This window comes from Hermetia illucens, chromosome 3 (assembly GCF_905115235.1).
Source record: "Hermetia illucens chromosome 3, iHerIll2.2.curated.20191125, whole genome shotgun sequence".
Lineage (NCBI taxonomy): Eukaryota > Metazoa > Arthropoda > Insecta > Diptera > Stratiomyidae > Hermetia > Hermetia illucens.
In genome coordinates, this window is record NC_051851.1 from 43550071 (window position 1) to 43568227 (window position 18157).

General features: G+C 39.5%; 2 protein-coding genes across 3 annotated transcripts in view; both read left to right on the plus strand.

Annotated features, from left to right (window-relative positions):
• LOC119651104 (filamin-A) overlaps window positions 1-18157 on the plus strand; it is a 163431-nt gene that overhangs the window by 47591 nt on the left and 97683 nt on the right. The window lies entirely within an intron of this gene.
• Window positions 1313-2377, plus strand: LOC119651105 (mucin-7-like). The gene has a single exon (XM_038054468.1). It carries the CDS (start codon window positions 1373-1375, stop codon window positions 2240-2242), a length of 870 nt encoding a protein of 289 aa, XP_037910396.1. The 5' UTR covers window positions 1313-1372; the 3' UTR covers window positions 2243-2377.

Here is an 18157-nt window from a genome sequence, read left to right on the forward strand (position 1 = left end):
ATTTAATTTTCAATTCGTTGCTGTATAATTGATAGCAACAGGATAACACAAAAGCGAACACAAACACCCATGACGGCCGCAAATCGAACTCTAGGCAACGAGATCGATAGGATTACAGTCAATCAACTCAGCCGCCGCGCCATCATATATATTGCGAACGCTCAAAACGAACCGTCGTTAATCGAAATAGTCTTTCATAAGAAATACAGGAAAGCCCTTGATACCTTAGACGATGAGCTTCCCGTTTCCGACTTATTTTATGCTAGGCTTACGCATCAGAATTGTATATTTACTTTTACATACTTAGGAAATGATGTTATATTCAAGTTTGTCATTTACTGAAGTTACTCGTTTGAATTCTTAGACAAGACGATAAGGTCGTATCTAAAAATATAATAATATCATCCACAGATTCACAAAAAACATGACTGTTTTGCTCAGCTTAATATCTGAAAATAATTTCTGTTATCAAAGTTTTTTCCTATACTACAATATATGCACTACCAATTATATTCTTAACATCACAAAATAGTTAACATTAGTAACCACATCCGCATTAAATCCGTATCAGGGAAAAATTACTATGAATCATTTTTACGCGATGTTCACGTACAATTTCCAATGGCATTCATGCCAAATTTTATTCATGAACTTTTTGAAGGTGGAATGCTTTTTATTGTCTATGTTATTATTGATAAGCTATTTACTGGAAATGCAATTACCTAGTGAAGATTTATCCATTTTATCTAACAACGGAAACACTTTTTAGGGAATCAGATTAGGCATTGCTATTACTAAATTGATTTATTTCCACTTGGTATGTGGAGACTTCCTTCCTTCTTAGAAAAAAAACTATGAAATCGAAGTATATAAAGGCTGCGTCAAAACAATAAGTTTAAAACAATACAATTACGTGTTGGGAAATACCCCCGAGTTCAATTGCTCTCTGATTAAGATAGGTAAAAAGATTTTCCTTTATAGACTCTACTCATATTAAATATTCAATGCATGGCTCAAATAAATTATATTCACTTTTATTGACTTTAGTTCATGATCATAGAATCATCTAAAATTGGTAAGGGCAATATGCACTTCGAGACTTATGTACTTGAAAATTTTCAAAACGAATCATATCGATAAGAATTTATTGTCAACGAACTTGAGTCTGAATGTATATAAGACATACAATAAATAGCGAATATAGATATAATAAATTAATAAATGAATCAGAAGCCAGGCAATGGTTGGTTTAATGATGTCCATTGAATGTTAATAGTGAAACATTTAAAATGCTGAACGATATAAAACGTAATGGATTGTCAGAAATAAGTGTCAGTCCAGGTTCAACTTCAGAAGAATACATTATAGTACAATGGGGAGGATTAATCTGTACATCTTAGGACTCTTCGTCCTCGTAGCTACGACGAAAGCACAAAGAAATCTTGAATATCCTACAACAAAGCAACCAGCTCCGACGCAGCCGCAAGCCTCAACTCAAACATCAGCCGTTGAATCTACAACTTTAGAGTCAACCACGCCATCAGAAGCGGCGCTATATCCTGCAGCTGGATATCGTCCTGGTCGGGCTTTTAATCTACCAACAGAAGAACGAAAATCGCCAGATTCAACTTACGGTCCACCCACTGAGACCCCAACAGAGGAGCCTACAACAATAGATAATGCACCTTACCCTCCGGCAGGATATCGTCCCGGAAAAGCATTCAATCTCCCAACAGAGGACCAAACCGAACCAGAGTCAAGTTATGGACTCCCAACAGAACAGGCACCAGAAGCTCCTTACCCACCGGCTGGATATCGTCCCGGTCGGGCATTCAATCTACCAACTGAAGGAGGAAACAATATTGATACTCCCAAGTCAAGCTACGGGCCACCAGATCAAAGCGCAGCAGGTACCGAAATAGTGACTACCATTGATTTCCCAGAGTCTGAATTTGACGAGGTGCCATTAGCAAGAATTAGATCAGGGCCACCAACTTTCCAGGCAAGACCAGGGTTTAATCAACCTCAACAGTTTGTTAATCATCGTTTCATTCGACCGGGACCTAATCAACGACCAATTCGTCCTATACATCGACCAATCGGTAGTGCACAATCAGTGATACAAACTCGTCCGAGTTTTGGAGTAAATTCAGGATTTGTTTATGATAGAGAACCTGTACTAGTTGCAACGATACGATTACCTGATCCATTTGCTTTTACTTCTTTTTTGGATGATTTCTAAGTGAATTGGATTGGATTGTGTTTGTTAAGAAAATATTTAGAGTTGATTATCAATTTTGGAAATATTTTTTTTGTTATTTTGAAATCAAAAATGTTGTTGTCGCATACATACATAAAATACATCATACGTAGCCATTAAAATTGGTTCAATGATTCAAGATTATTTTTAGTAACATTAGTAATGAAACAAACCGAAAACTGGACGCGTCAGATGTGAAAGGTTTTGTGTATTTCTTTTATAAAGACATTTGGGTGTAAATTTTCCCCATTAGTACGTAACACGTAACAAACGCGTATATTATGTGAAAATATTCACTTTAGGGTGATTTTGACATTCAAAATGTTGAATTTCCAAAGAAGTGACAACTAAAATTTACTATAACTGTTAATAAGAGTGCAATTTCCACCAAACTTGGCAGGATTAAGCTCTATATTATAGCCTACATTGCTGCTAGGATGGGCTTATGGGGGGTTCTGTAGCCAATTACTGAAAATTGTAGTATTAGTTACTAATTATTTACTATATTTGAAGGGATATCGGTATGGAAGGTATTTTGGAGCCTAACCACCATATAGTGGTAGACTTTTTTCAGATTTTTCGGTTGGACAGTTTCTGAGAATGGCCTCATTAAATAAATTATAATTTTCGACTCCCCGAACTCCCCGCCTTCCATCAAATGTCAAAACGAAGACCAGCTTTGGAAAGTACTAATCGAGACCTTTCATTTGATATTCCACACGACTATATTTGGTGAAATTTACACCCCCCTTTTGCATATACCCCCTTAAATTCGACGTAAAAGGATGTAACTCACTATATGCGTGAGCGTTCACAATTCTCACCTTTCCACCAAATTTGGTGTCAATCGTTGCAAAATTTTAAAAAGGTTTTGTGTAAAACAAAACACAGATTTTTTGCGTCAAAACCTGTGTTTCCCACCATATTTGGTCAATCCTAAATTATATTAGGTGTATAATTTTGCCTCCGCCGTTTTTTGAAAGACAGCTTTAGAGATACGTGGTGAATAGAACTGTCGGTTCTAAAGTGACATTTAGAAGATGACACGTTGAGTTACTCCACGAAAAATCGTGCTAAACCCAAAACGAGTTGGTGGATTCATTGCATGTGACTCAGTCACCCATTTCCAAGCGCCTCAAAGATCTTGGAATGATTCAGAAGCAAGGAGGTTGGGTGGGTGGGTTTACCCGGCCATACTTCTACATCGACAGCCAGACCCAATATTCACTGTTCCCAAGTTATGCTTTGAATTTGGTGGGACCAGCTCGATGTAATTTGCTACGAGCTGCTAAAACCGGGAAAAACCATTACGGGTGAATGACTCAACTCAACTCAACTGATGCGTTTGAGACGGACACAGAAGAAAAAATAGCCTCAGTTCGAGAAAAGCCACGACAAAGTTATTTTATTGCGTGATAATGCGCCCATGTTGCACGACCGTAAAAACGTACTTGGAAACGCTGAAATGGGAAGTTCTACCCCACCCGCTGTACTCTCCTGTCTTTGCTTCATCTGATTACCACCTTTTCCGATCAATGGCGCACGACTTGACCGATCAGCATTTCGGGTCTTACGATGAAGTGAAAAATTGGATTGATTCGTGGATCGCCTCAAAGAATGACGAGTCCTTTCGACGCGGGATTCTTTTGCTGATGATGATGATAAATGTACTAAACATTTTGGAAAACAAAGTCTCAAATTTTGAGAAAAAAACAGCGGAAGCAAAGTTAGACACGACTATGTAATCGAATAGAGCGTATTTTTATCATATTGCTCATATTCTGGACGTTACTGCCTTTATCTTGTTTAAAAATTGACCTGACGAGAGAAGGTGGGATTAACCCCGGCCCCGGAGTTTTCTCGGAAGCCTGAAATAGAAATCTAAATGAAAAAGAGATATACTAGAAAGCGACATAGCTTTCACTCTCTGTTCAGTTTTTCCGCTAATATTCATCCCCGGATTCTCTGTCTACGGACAATGGCACGAAGTAATTCATGAATTATTTTGAAAAAAAATGAGCCTAGCGCGTAGTTTTTCAATCTATTTGTTTAGGCACGAAGATTTTTCCCAATTTCATAGAAATGAAATAAAACCATTTTATATTAGGCTATCATATAACCTTCCATCTTCCCGTTCCTCTGGATAAGATTAAGACGTTGTCGGAATCGAGAGGCTCCGTATTCACCGGGGAAAGAATGTTAACTCTAGAAAGGTGTTAGAATGACCGTAGATGCTATGACTGAAATATTTACGTCTCACGGTCCAAAAGGAAGTCAGCTTTGAAAACAGTCAGGACGCCAGACAGCTTTTAGGGATATCGAATTGGTGGACCAAAACCGGGGTGTCTGGAGTTAGTAATTTTTTTTAGTAAATTAGCTAAAGCCTGTAACATAACAGTTGGGCTGAAGAGTAGGCTAGCACACAGTACTAGCGCTACTAGTATCAAATGCATAGGATTTTTAGTTAACCCCAATCTTCAAAAAATAGTGAATAAATTTGACAGCTGTTGGACTATTAGTTTGTGGCATAGCACATTTTAAGGGAAGCAACTTATGTTAGTTTGAAGAAAATGGTTGAAAAGGAATTTCGTGTGTTAATGAAGTATTACTTTTTGGCGAAAAAAAATACTGTTGAAGCCAAGGCTTTGCTTGATAAACATTATTCGGACTTTGCACCAGGAAAATAGTATCGAGGACGTTGCACGCCGTGGAGCTGTTACCGACGGAAACATCAAAAAGTCAAACAAATAATTTCGGATGACCACAAAATGACATATGTTGGACATATGGTGTATAAATATTTGGGTATGATAAAGCCTGTTTTAAGTAGGTGCCGGGCGAGTTCACAATAGACCAAAAACAAAGAGGTGGCAAATTCACATGAAATACACAATTTTAACCTTCTGTTAAATTTTCCAAAATTATGCATATTATTAGTTATAACGGCCACAAATTTTATACTTCTAGTATGAACTGAAGGAAGGTTTCCGGGTAAATAGCTAAAATAACAGTAATAGATTATTAATAATAATCGTTGGCGCAACAATCCATATTAGATCAGGGCCTTGAAGTGTGTTAGAGCACTTCATTCAAGACCGTAACGGTACACTAGGAGGCAATGTGGTCAGCATTGCGCTCGCCCGAGATTATTACCCTAATTTGACTCAGGTACTCATTCACAGCTGAGTCGACTGGTATCCGACGTCAAATCACGATACAAATTCCACTGCCACCAGTGCGATTTGAACCGCGACCTTCCGTATGACAGCCTAGTGCTCTAACCACTGAGCTATCCGGACGATAGATTATTATTAACCTTATTTAAGCAAATATTGGAGTGGGTCGTATTTTGAGGCCTAGATTTCGTATGGATGCACCATTGTCATTTTGTCAGATCTTTCAGTTGGATAGAGAGAGAACGAGATCTGTTTTATTTTTTGGGGCACACATTTTGAACCATCACTCCCCATCTTTCACGCGATATCAAAAATATCATTTGTTTCGAAAAGTATTACACTTGTTTTATGGCTTGCCTCTTACCTTTCGAACCGAACCTGCCGCGTCTCTTTTGACGGCTGCACTTCCCGCTCCTTCTCCCCCTCCTCTGGCGTCTCACAGGGATCTATTCTGGGCTCTTTGTTATTTTTATTTTTTATTAACGACTTTCCCCACCTCCTCATTTTTCCCTGTTTGCTCTATCCAGACGCCCTTAAGCTGCTTTCCGCTATATCATTGCCTATGGACTGTGTTTCCCTTCAATCTAACCTAGACACTCTGGTTCGTTGGTGCTCTACTAATGGTTTAGTGCTAAACGTCAGAAAGTGTCACTCTATGTGCTATTTCCTAAAATCCTCACCCACTTCTTTCTCGTACTCTCTTCACGGACATTCCTTATCCTGCGTAGATTCCCCTTGAGATATTGGAGTCACTTTCGACAATAAGCTCCGCTTTGACACCCATTGCTTCGAAGTCACCAATCGGCCAGCAAAATTGTCAGGCTTTATACTTCGCTCCTCCTCTGATTTTGACTTCATCCAACCCTCCTTAGCTCTCTTCAATTCCCTCGTGAAGAATACCCTCGAGTACGGCTTCGTGATCTGGTCACCCTCCCGTAACTGTGATTATCTTGCCCTCGAAAATGTGCAACGTAAATTCACCTGTTGCCTCTTCTTTAAGAAAAGCTTCCATCCTACAACAGCGTAGATCCTATCTGAATCTATGCACATTTTTTAAACTTTCCTCGGGTCTGATGGACTGCTCCGCCGCTAACGTCCTGCGTCTTATAACACACGTAGCGCAGACATTTTCAACGTGCCCTTCGCAGAACTCGCAGTCTACTTTCATTCCCCGATTCCTAGGCTTTGCCGAAATTACAATGCACACCAGCGTGATCCTTTTAACTTCTCTACTTTAGGTAGTTTTAAGCATAGGATAATATTTTTGCTTTCTCCTCCTCCTGAGGACAATAAGTAATTGGTGTTTACTCTTTGTTGTCCTTTAAATTAAATAAATAGGTAAATATGTTGTGAAAAAAAATACACCTCCCTTTCACATAATGGGGAGCACCTCAAAGTAGTGTTTAGTGTCATAAATATCTTTTCAATAATAAACTACGCATTCCATCTGGACCAAACCCAGGCGTCCACTCTACCTTGGCTTACAAATGTGCTGACAGCTTTTTGAACATGCATGGATTATATGTAGTGGGGATCGAAATCCATTGGGGCACCCCGTTTCTCTAATACTCTAAGGTTTGAAAAAAAAAAACAGATTCGCATCTTTGCTTGTAATGTAATCTTCTAACTATAATAATTCAACGATTTTTTCAGTTTATACAATAATATTACTGGTGGCGCGACTAATTCGAATATCGAGATGAATGCACTCTGATTGCATATGCTCAGATCTTTCATCATAGTGATAACAATGATGCTATTCAACACAAAACATCAAGACACACTACATCAAGAACGTCTAATTCTGATAACGTGGATAAATAAACCTATAAAACTTATCACCTGCATTCATTCGTTCGACATTTTCTAATGCATTCCCCGTTGAAATGTTTTCCGCTTTAACGTTAATTTGTAGTTTGCTTCTACATGTTAACTGCGTATAACAGGAATATCGCCGATACAGCGATAAAACTGGTCTAGAAATGCAAATTTTCTTTAATGAATGAAAAAATATATGATATATAGAAGTATAGCTTTACCTTGATATTGTTCTTAAGGTCGATGACAGAATGAAGGAACCAACCGGTGCGGCTAAATGTATAGGGGCTTCATAAAAATAAACTTAAATATCTCTGCGCGCACGTTTCATTTAAAGAAAAAAGACCATCGTTAAACCATAGCCACCAAACTGGTTCCGTGACATAACTTCGTACAATTTCATACAATTTTCCCTCCTAACCAGTTCTCGGTAGTACGGATTATCTACACAAATAACGCTAGCTTATATTGCAGTTTAGACTAGATATTGGGATTAAAGATGCGTAGAATGTTTCGAATTTATTGAATAATTTCCATATTCCTCCGAAAGTCAATAAATCTGAACATAATCAGGAGTAATTTACTCAGTGGATCAAATTCTTTTGAAAAGAATATTAGTGTTATTTTTCATACTTATACCCTTTGTTCACATATATGATATATATGTGTAGTTATGAACTGGCTTTGTGCGAAAAAATGAACACTTTTGTAATTATATTGATCCCACTAGTTGGAAATATTTCACAAATGCAAATAAATAAGGAATAAATAACAAAACTAATAGTTTTTCGCAGCCAATATGCAGCTTTCCTAGTCGCTTCTTCCACTGATATGAGTAGAAATGTTCATAAATATTTGCTTCAATTCCTCCCGACCTTCACCACCTATCCTATTTAGTTGCATCTTCTTAACGAGATTCTAAATGTATAATTTTTCGGATTTCACCAAGTACTTATTTATAATTGTTTATTAAAAAACCAGTCCATGCCCTGGCAGCTATTAATATTTCTTTAAAAAGATTCCCAAAAGTGATTTCACTGACATAAGGACCGTCAAAATTACCATGCTTATAACTTTGAAATTCGAGAAAAATTATTAAAAAATTCAAACAGAAATATCAACCATGTAGATTAGTATTAGCATTAGAATACCTCCTAACAAGACACTTACCGGTTACTGCTCACACGCATAGTCTTAACTGTTGTGGATAATAGGAGGCAACAACAAAACAAGATAACAAGAAATAAATTATAATTTCTTTCAGTTCAGCATGGATAATTCTTTAATAACTTCACTTTCATTCTCGAAATCATGTCGAGGTAGGCATCTGCTGTGAAAATCCATTCTGACAATAAATGTTAGAAATGCTCATCTCATACATATGATGGATGTAATTTTTATTTCGGTTTTAAACGAAATCATCTCGTCATCCATGTAATTTGCTGTAGAGCAATCACAGTGTTCCTCTATGTATGCTCCAATGTGTTTTACCGGTAACCATATCTGTAATAAACAGTAAATATTACAAAGGTCTGCCTTTGATATCTAATCGGAATTTCATTAGGTCATTCACATTATCTGTAATAGCCTATTGTATCTATATTCGAAAAATTTGCAGTAGCTTATCTTCATTTAGTGGATTTATTTTTCCTTATTTGAACAAATATTTGTGCATTACATTACTTTATTGTCTTTTTAAGGTTTTGTGTAAAACAAAACCTTATTAAAATCGATTCAATGTCTGTCTGTCTGTCTGTATGTTTGTCTGTCTGTCACACGCATTTTTCTCTAAAACGGCTAAACCGATTCGAACGAAATTTGGTGGACAGATGGGAGCTATGAAACCACACGCATACAGCGAGTGGCATAAATTTAGGTGGAGTTTAAAAGGGGGCTCCCCATACATCCAAAGGGGGGAGTGAAAAATTTTTTTCAGCGGATTCAGTCGTGTAGGGTATCAAATGAAAGATCTTGATTTGTACTTTCCGAAACTGATATTAGTTTTGGCGCTAATTGCAAAATGCGTGAGTAAGGAGTCAAAATGTACGCACTTGAAGTGAGACAGGACTCATTTTCGGAAACTACCCAACCTAAAAATCCGAAAAAATCAGGATGGTGCGCTTAGATGAAATCTAGGCCTCAAAATATGTCCCATTCCGGTATCTGCTCAAATAAACTTACTAATAGTATATTACTAACTTTTAGAAATTTACTGTAAAACCCGCCTTAAATTCATCCTAGGACTTCTGAATTTTGCACCAGCATAAAGGATAATATTTCCTATATATGTGCTAAATTTCGTGGAAATCTGGCAATTAACGCCAAAGTTATAGCAGTTCAAACTTAGCAATTTCGCGCGAATTTACTGCTTCCAAAGCCATGCAAATCAGATGCTGACGTCATAATTACCCGGAATAATTGACATTCGCGTGGAATATTAAAGTCACATTTATGAAGAATCTATTTATCTGCAGCCCTTTTTAAGGCTTTGTGTAAAACACTTATGTGAAATCTAATCTTCAAGAGATGTCCCATTCCGGTATTTGCTCAAAAAATTTACTAATAGTATATTATCAACCTTTAGAAAGTGACTAAAAAACTCCCCTTAAGTTCATCCTAAGTGTACTAAATTTTGCACCGACATAGAGGACAGCCTCGTGCATACACATGAAAAGTTTCATGAAAATCCAACTATTAGTGGGAAAGTTATAGCAGTTCAAACTTATCAATTTTGTGCTAATTAACGGCATTCTAAGCCATATAAATAAGATGCTGACGTCATAATTAACGAGAATAATTGACATTCGAGTGAAATATTAAAATTCCATTCAAGAAGAATCTAATTCTCCCTAGCCCTTTTTAAGGTTTTGTGTGAAACAAAACCTTATTAGAATCGAGACGGTGTCTGTCTGTCCGTCTGTCCGTCTGTCTGTCTGTCTGTCACACCCGATTTATTCGGAAACGACTAGACCGATTGTCACGAAAATTGGTGAGAGTATGTAATCTGGTGATCCCTTTACATGCAGTAAGTGGCGCCATCTTGTGTTAAGTTTAAGGGGGGGCTCCCCATACATGTGAATGGAAGGTGCAAATTTTTTTTTTACAGAATGTAGCCATGTAGGGTATCAAATGAAAGGTCTCAATTAGTACTTTTCGAATCTGGTTCAATATTTGATATTAGATGAAACCTAGGGGAGTGAGGGTTCAAAATATGACCCACAAAAAGTGTAACAGGTCTCGTTCTCAGAACCTATCCAACCGAAAAATCTGAAAAAAATCACAGTGGTGCATCTCTACGAAATCTAGGCCTCAAAATATATCCGGTTCCGATATCTGCACAAATAAAGTTAATAATAGTATATTTCCGCATTTTAGAAATTTACCCGGCACCCCCCCTTATGTTCATCCCAGAAGTAAAAAATTTGGCATGCATGTAATGAAGAATATAATGCACAGTTTGGTCAAGTTTGAAGAAAATCCAACTATTATTAACAAAGTTATAGGGGGTGAAACTTTACAATTTTTTGTGAATTTCGTGCACTCTACAACCTGCATGACGTCATCATCACATATCAATTCGTCAATACCACAACGAAATGAGTTCTTATGAATTGGGTCGCAGAGAATTATTTTGTTTTAGTTATTTGTCAGCCAGACATGTGTGTATGTAGGTATGTAATATATGCGTGCTAATGAACTTTGCGGATAGAGCCTAATTCAAATAGATATAAGAAGTAAATCGGAAATATGGATACGATCAATTTATATACGTGCATATATGTGTACAGTATTCGGTAATAGGCAGTTTGTTTGTTTAGGGTGAGCGTGATATCTATGGCTGTAATATGTACGTATGTCTCGTAGTTTGGAAAAATATGAAGGATTATGTTGGATTTGTAGCTATATACGGACAGAAAAATGTGCGTTGAAATTTCTTACATAAGATGAACACAAAACCTTTATACCCGAAGCGCGAGCTTCCGGTATTCCGACTTGTTTATATTTGATGTTGGTTAAATTGTTGGCATTTGCTAATAATATTAAACTCGGAGTGTGAAGCGTATGAGGTTGACTGTTTCAATACAGGGCTTTCCATCAAATGATTTATTTAAATTATTTTCTAAAAAATAGAGGCCAATAGAATTTTCAACAATGTGACACGGAACTGTCCGGCGCATCGCTCCTCACATCTTCTTCTTTTTCTTCAGCCTTCAGTTCACAAGCGGGGTCGACTCGTCGTGATCGGTTTCGTCATTTTATTTTATCAAATGCCTGATCAGGATGTAATCCCGAGATCTTCAAATCCCCATCCAGTGTATCATGCGACCATTGTTTTGGCCGACTTTTTGGTTGCTTACCATTGACTTCGATGTTCTCACCAATACTGGTTGTTGAATTCTCGTTAGCGTGACCACACCATCGAAAACGCCTCTCTTGCAGTTTTTCCACGATCGATGCAAACCCATATCAATCGCGGATATTCTCATTTCAGACGTGATCAAAACGTTTCACGCCACCAGTGCGTCCCCATTAGCGCAAGACGCCGTTCATTGTCCTTTATAGTCAACACTCAAACTATAGAGAGCGGCAGACGGACGACATTGCAGTAAATTTTAGATTTGGGACGTGCGCTGATACATCGATCACAAAGAACACCAGTTGCGGAATGCTACTTCATCCAGGTGGCGTTAATGCTTGAAACATTTCATTACGCAGTTCTCCATTGGCTGATAGCATTGACTCGAGATATTTAAATCGCTCAGTTCTTTCAATGGCAGTCATCTGCCCCAGATATTTAAATCGCTGAGTTCTGGCAATGGCGGTAACCTGCCCAGAACTGAGCGATTTAAATATCTCGGGTCAATGCTATAAGCCAATGGAGAACTACGTTATGCTCCTCACATAGGGAAACACAAAACCTTTTATACCTGAAGCGTCAAGCTTCCGGTTTCCCGACTTGTTTCATTATTATTGCGTTAAAGCTATTATGTACTATTAATTAATATATTTTTTAAGTCCTTCCCCTTAAATATGCAAAAGTAATATATACATTATAAATATGCGGGCTTTGAAGCTTACAATAAGATCAGAGCTATTAAAATATTGGGTTGGGGAAAAAGAAATGTCGTATTTTGCCAATAGATGGCGACATTTAAACATATCTTGTGCCGTACTTATCGCATCGGATCATACTATACGGCGATTTGAAGACGACAATCTGTGCTGTCTGGATAGCTGAGTGGTTAGAGCACAAGGATATCGTTCGAAAGGTCGCGGTTCAAATCTCGCTGGTGACAGTGAGATTTGAATCGTGATTTGACGTCGGATACCAGTCGACTCAGCTGTGAATGAGTACCTGAGCCAAATCAGGGTAATAATCTCGGGCGAGCCCAATGCTGACCACATTGCCTCCTACAGTGTACTGTAGTGTACCGTTACGGTCTTGAATGAAGTGCTCTAACACACTTCAAGGCCCTGATCCAATATGGGTTGTTGCGCCAACGATTATTATTATTATTAATCTGTCCTGCAAGTGCCTCTTTGACAGTGTTGTGATCGTAAGTTTCAGTCCCAAGTTATAGCACGTCAAAGATTTTACGTTTTTACTACCTGAGAGGTAAAAATGCAACGAAAGCGGCCGAAAAAATTTGTGAAGTTATGGGCCCGATACTGTGACGATTCGCACAGCACATCGTTGGTTCGATCGATTTCGTTCTGGTGTAGTGGATGTCGAAGATGCACCCCGTACTGGTAGGCCAATCGTCGTAGAAACCGATAAAATCGTCGAAATCATCCAAGTAGACCGGCATGTGAGCATTCGCTCGATTGACCAGAAACTGGGTATAGACCATAAAACCGTTTGGAACCATGTGCAGAAGATTGGTTTCCAAAAAAAGCTGGATGTTTGGGTGCCACACGAGTTGACGCAAAAAAATCTCTTGGACTGAATCAACGTCTGCGACGCACAGCTGAAACGGAACGAATTTCATCCATTTTCGAATCGGACTATGACTGGTGATGAAAAGTGGATCACGTACGACAACCTCAAGCGAAAAAGATCGTGGTCGAAGCGCGGCGACCCGGTCCAAACCATCGCCAAGCCCGGATTGATGGCCAGGAAGGCTTTGCTGTGTGTTTGGTGGGATTGGAAGGGAACCATCCACTATGAGCTGCTCAACTATGGCCAGACCCTCAATTCGGTTCTCTACTGTGAGCAACTCGACTGTTTGAAACAGACGATTGACCAGAAGCGGCCAGAATTGGTCAGCAGGAATGGTGTTGTGTTCACCAGGACAACGCTCGACCTCGCACATTTTTGATGATCCGCCAGAAGCTACGGGAACTCGGATTGGATGTCCTATCGCACCCACCGTATAGTCTGGCATCAAGTGATTACCATCTCTTCCAGTCCATGCAAAACGGTCTCGGTGCTACTAAGTTGGCCTCAAAAGAGGCTTGCGAAAACTGGCTGTCTAATTTTTTTGCAAATAATAGTGTGGGGAGGGGGGGGGGGGGGGGGGGATAATGACGTCGCCTTCTAAATGGCAACAAATTTGCGAACAAAACAGCGCATATTTGACTTAAATCGGATAATTCTAAATATTTTAAATAAAGCGTCAAATTTCGATCACAAAACACAATATAAAGAAATGAAAATTATTGCAATAAAGGCAAGATTTGGCCATTTTCTCGTACGAGTACAATGATGAACATTTCATGAAGGCATGCAATGATATGTTTAACATTGATGCCCATTGGCATTGTTACTGTCTAACAGTTGTAACCCTTCTGGTTTATAGCGATGTGTTTGTTGTTTTGTGAGGACTCTTCCATTTCGGAAAGATTACCTTGAATTTCATTATTTGATTGGAATTTTGGAATTCCTATAATTCAAATAACATATACATATATATGTAGATGACAAAGAATAATGTATTTTCCCCTTGACCCGTAAACGAGACTTTTTCAAAATATAGTGGTGCTATCTTTTGATGAAAGTTGAAAAGGTACATCCTTCACTGACGAGCTGTCAAAGTTCCAGGATCAACGGACAATTAGAGTTTATAAGTGTATTTATAGGGTTGTTCGAAAAATGAACATTAAGTGTTCTTTTGAACTTGGTAAAACTTTTACTGAGACGTTTGAATTAAATTAACGAAGACACAAACGAGTCGGAAACCAGAAGTTCGGCGCTTCGGGTACGAAAGGTTTTGTTGAATTTTTATGCACGAATATCTAGATACATTGTGGTTCCATTTATATACAGCTCGAAGTGTATGTTCGTTGAACATACCCGACATTCAATTCGATGTGTCTATGTGGTACCGACATTTTATCTCTTAGGGAGTACCAATTTGAAGCAAAAGAGGCAACTTTGATCTACTGGAACTTTGTTAATAACAGTACGATTTTCGTCAAACTTGTCAGCATGCTGCTTCATATTAAAGCCTATATTAGTGTACGGGTATAGGATGAGCTTAAGGGGGAGTCCGCAGTAAATTTAAAAAATGTATTAATATTCTATTATTAACTTTATATTGGCAGATATCCATAAAGAGCGTGTTTCGGAGCCTAGATGTCATGTAAAGATCCTCTTTTTTTCTGGTGGGTAGTTTCTGAGAATGGCCTCTTAATTCAAATGATCCTATCACTTCTCCGTTTCAAAAACAAAAACCTGATTCGAAAAGTACTAATCGATACCTTTCATTTGACACCCCACATTACTATATTCGCTGAACAAAAATGTTACACTTTGTGCCATACAAATTGACTAATGACCAAAAATTGCTTCGAATTCAATATTGCAACAGTTTGATTAAAAAATCAAAAAAGAACTCAAACTTCAAGTACAGTGTCTCGTCACCAGTAACCGAGACGGCACCCAAGTGACCCAGATCCAACAAAAAGCCGTCGCGAAAAGTCAAAAGTGAAGGTACATTTGATTTGTTTCTACGTTTCCAAGGGAATAATCTACCAGGGGTTGTTGCCACAAGGTCAAACGATTAATGGTCCGTATTATTTTGGTTTAATGAAGCGTTTGTTGTCGCCTATTAGCCGCGTGAGGTCGCAATATTGTGCACCATAATGCGAAGGCTCATTGTTCGGCAGTTACCACTGGTGTTTTGACCAAAAATCACATTTTAACCGTCAACCACTCACTGTATTCTCCTGATTTGGCATCTTGCGGCTTCTACCTCTTCGGCCAACTACATTCGACACTGAGAGGGAAGCGCTATGTCGATATTGAGACTGTACAAAAGGCGTCGATCGCAATTCCGAAGGACAATCGTACAGAACGACATAAAAATTCATTAGACATGCTAATTAATGCTATGAAGTGCTCATTAATAAACCTGTTTTCATACTTTAAATCATACTTCAATATTTAATGGAATAAACACCTATCTCACCCAAAACTACCTGGACCTACCGGAACTCGGAATAATGATCAGCGTCCTTAAATCTCTATCATAGGAGGCAAAATCTTTACAGGAAGCTTTTGGAAAGGGTCGGTACTCCGCCGGTGACGATTTACTTCTTCAGAAATCGAAGACTCGTCAAAGATCCTAGTGCGATTGGTATTTAGATTCTTCGCTTGATCACAAAAACGGCCGAAATTTGTCAGAGGACTCGACCCATTTTGCTAAGCATCTGAACTGAAACAGGTCAGCAAAGAGGGGCGGACGTCATGCTACACTACAACAATGAAAGGTCAAAGTGCAGTTGCCTGTTGGTCTTGCTACCTTGCTAATTTCGCTTTCTCTACAATTACAGACCAATGAACACCGATTATTACCCAGCTATTGGGCAGCGCAAAAACTGTATTTCAGAGCAAAAGCGGTATTTTCAAATTAAAAAAACCATCCTTCCTCCCTTCTACGAGCGCAATGCTGACCAATTGCCTCCTAGTGTACCGTTACGGTCTTGAATGAAGTGATCTAACACACTTCAAGGCCCTGATCCAACATGGATTGTTGCGCCAACGATTATTATTATTATTTTTCGAGTTATCACAATCTCGGCAGATGCCGGATTTTACCTAAGACTAGCACTAAGTGCCAAGCATTTAGGCTCGGACGATCCTACCTACTTAAAAACTAAAGGGGCACTGGTGGTGGTGGCCGGTGGTAGGTCAGTGGGAGAATCCGTCGAGTACTCCCCGCAACATCGAGCACGTATGCAGAATGGTGTACTTCTGCATGGTTTGAACCAAACTGTGCGAAAGTCCCAGGACATCAAGGGAAGCCGTTAGGGATTTAGGTACAATACCTGTAGCTGACAATATTATGGGAACTACAACCACCCGCTCGAGACGCCAAATTTCTTTGATTTCCCGAGCCAATGGCTCATAGTTCACCTTCTTCTCCATGTATTTCCGTTCAATGTTGCTATTATGGGGGATAGCAACATCAATAATATACGCGGAGCGACCCGTCTTATCAACTAACAGTACGTCAGGCTTGTTGTGTGCTGTATGGCGATCAGTCAGAACTTGCCGGTCCCAATACATGCTGTAAGCAGAACTATCAAGTACTGCTTGCGGTTCATATCGGTAAACCGGACATGTCCCCGTGATCAGCCCATGCTTATATGCAAGGTTTTGATGGATAACCTTACATACAGCATTATGCCTGGTGATGTATTGCACCGATGCCATAACAGTACAGCCAGAAATGAGATGGTCCAACGTCTCTAACGCCGAACCACACATTCTGCACTGGTCGTTCTCCACCCGTTCTTTCATGATGACCTTTTTATAAGCTCGGGTGGCGACCACGCCATCCTGAATGGCACACATAAACCCCTCCGTCTCAGCAAAGAGCTCCCCAGCACACAGCCATCTGTTCGACAGATGCAAATCGACAAATGGCTGCCAAAGACAATTCACGTGTTTACCGTGCATTGCCTTCGACTTCCATTCATCGATCCGCTCTTGGTCCGACTTCACCCCACTCAGAGGATTGAAGGATTGATCCTTCAAGTTAAGTGGAGTCAGTCCACAGTCTGCCTTACAGACAGCCGCATGCAAGGGACTCGCCTGCTCTTTGCTGTAAAAATAAGCGCGCAGCGAGTCGACTTGGCGATGATGTTGTGCTGCCACGTCAACCACGCCTCTACCTCCGATGTCACGAGGCAGGTTCATCCGCTCCACGGCAGACTTTGGGTGATGCATTCGGAATTTGGACATAGTTGTCCGTATCCGCCGCTGGACGTTTTCCAGATCGGTCTTCGTCCACGGCAATATTCCGAATGCATAAGCCAGTGAAGGAATGGCGAATACATTCAACGCGCTTATTTTATTCTTCCCCGAGAGATGCGATTTCAGCACCAGCTTTACACGTCGCAGGAATTCGGACAGCAGAGCTTCTTTCAGATCACCAACTCGAGCATGGGTTCCTTGCAGAATTCCTAGGTACTTGTAGAAGTCTGTCTCGGTCATAGCTTCGATGTGGAGGTCACCAATGCTATGTCCGGCATGTGGCTCGTGATGACCTTTGCGGATGGCTTGAATTCGACATTTGTCTAATCCAAACTCCATCCGAATATCACGGCTGAACATGTTTATTATTCGCAACAGACTTCTAAGATGGTCGTCATTACCAGCATACATCTTGATGTCATCTAAGTAAATCAAGTGTGTCAGTTCGCACTTAGCACGTAGGCCATACTTTATTGCAAAACCATGCCCTCTAGCATCATTCAGTAGCCATGAAAGGGGGTTCAGTGCCATACAAAACCAAAGGGGACTCAATGAATCCCCCTGGAAGATGCCCCTCCGTATTCGGATGGGCTCTGAGGTATTAGCACCCTCAGATGTACGAACTGATAAGGTGGTATGCCACCCTTCCATGACTGTCGCCAAAAACTTTATTAATTTCGGATCAATGCGATACAGATGTAG

Bases quoted from the DNA above. Each gene is read 5' to 3' on its own strand.
- LOC119651105 (XM_038054468.1), top strand. From the start codon at position 1,373: ATGGGGAGGATTAATCTGTACATCTTAGGACTCTTCGTCCTCGTAGCT.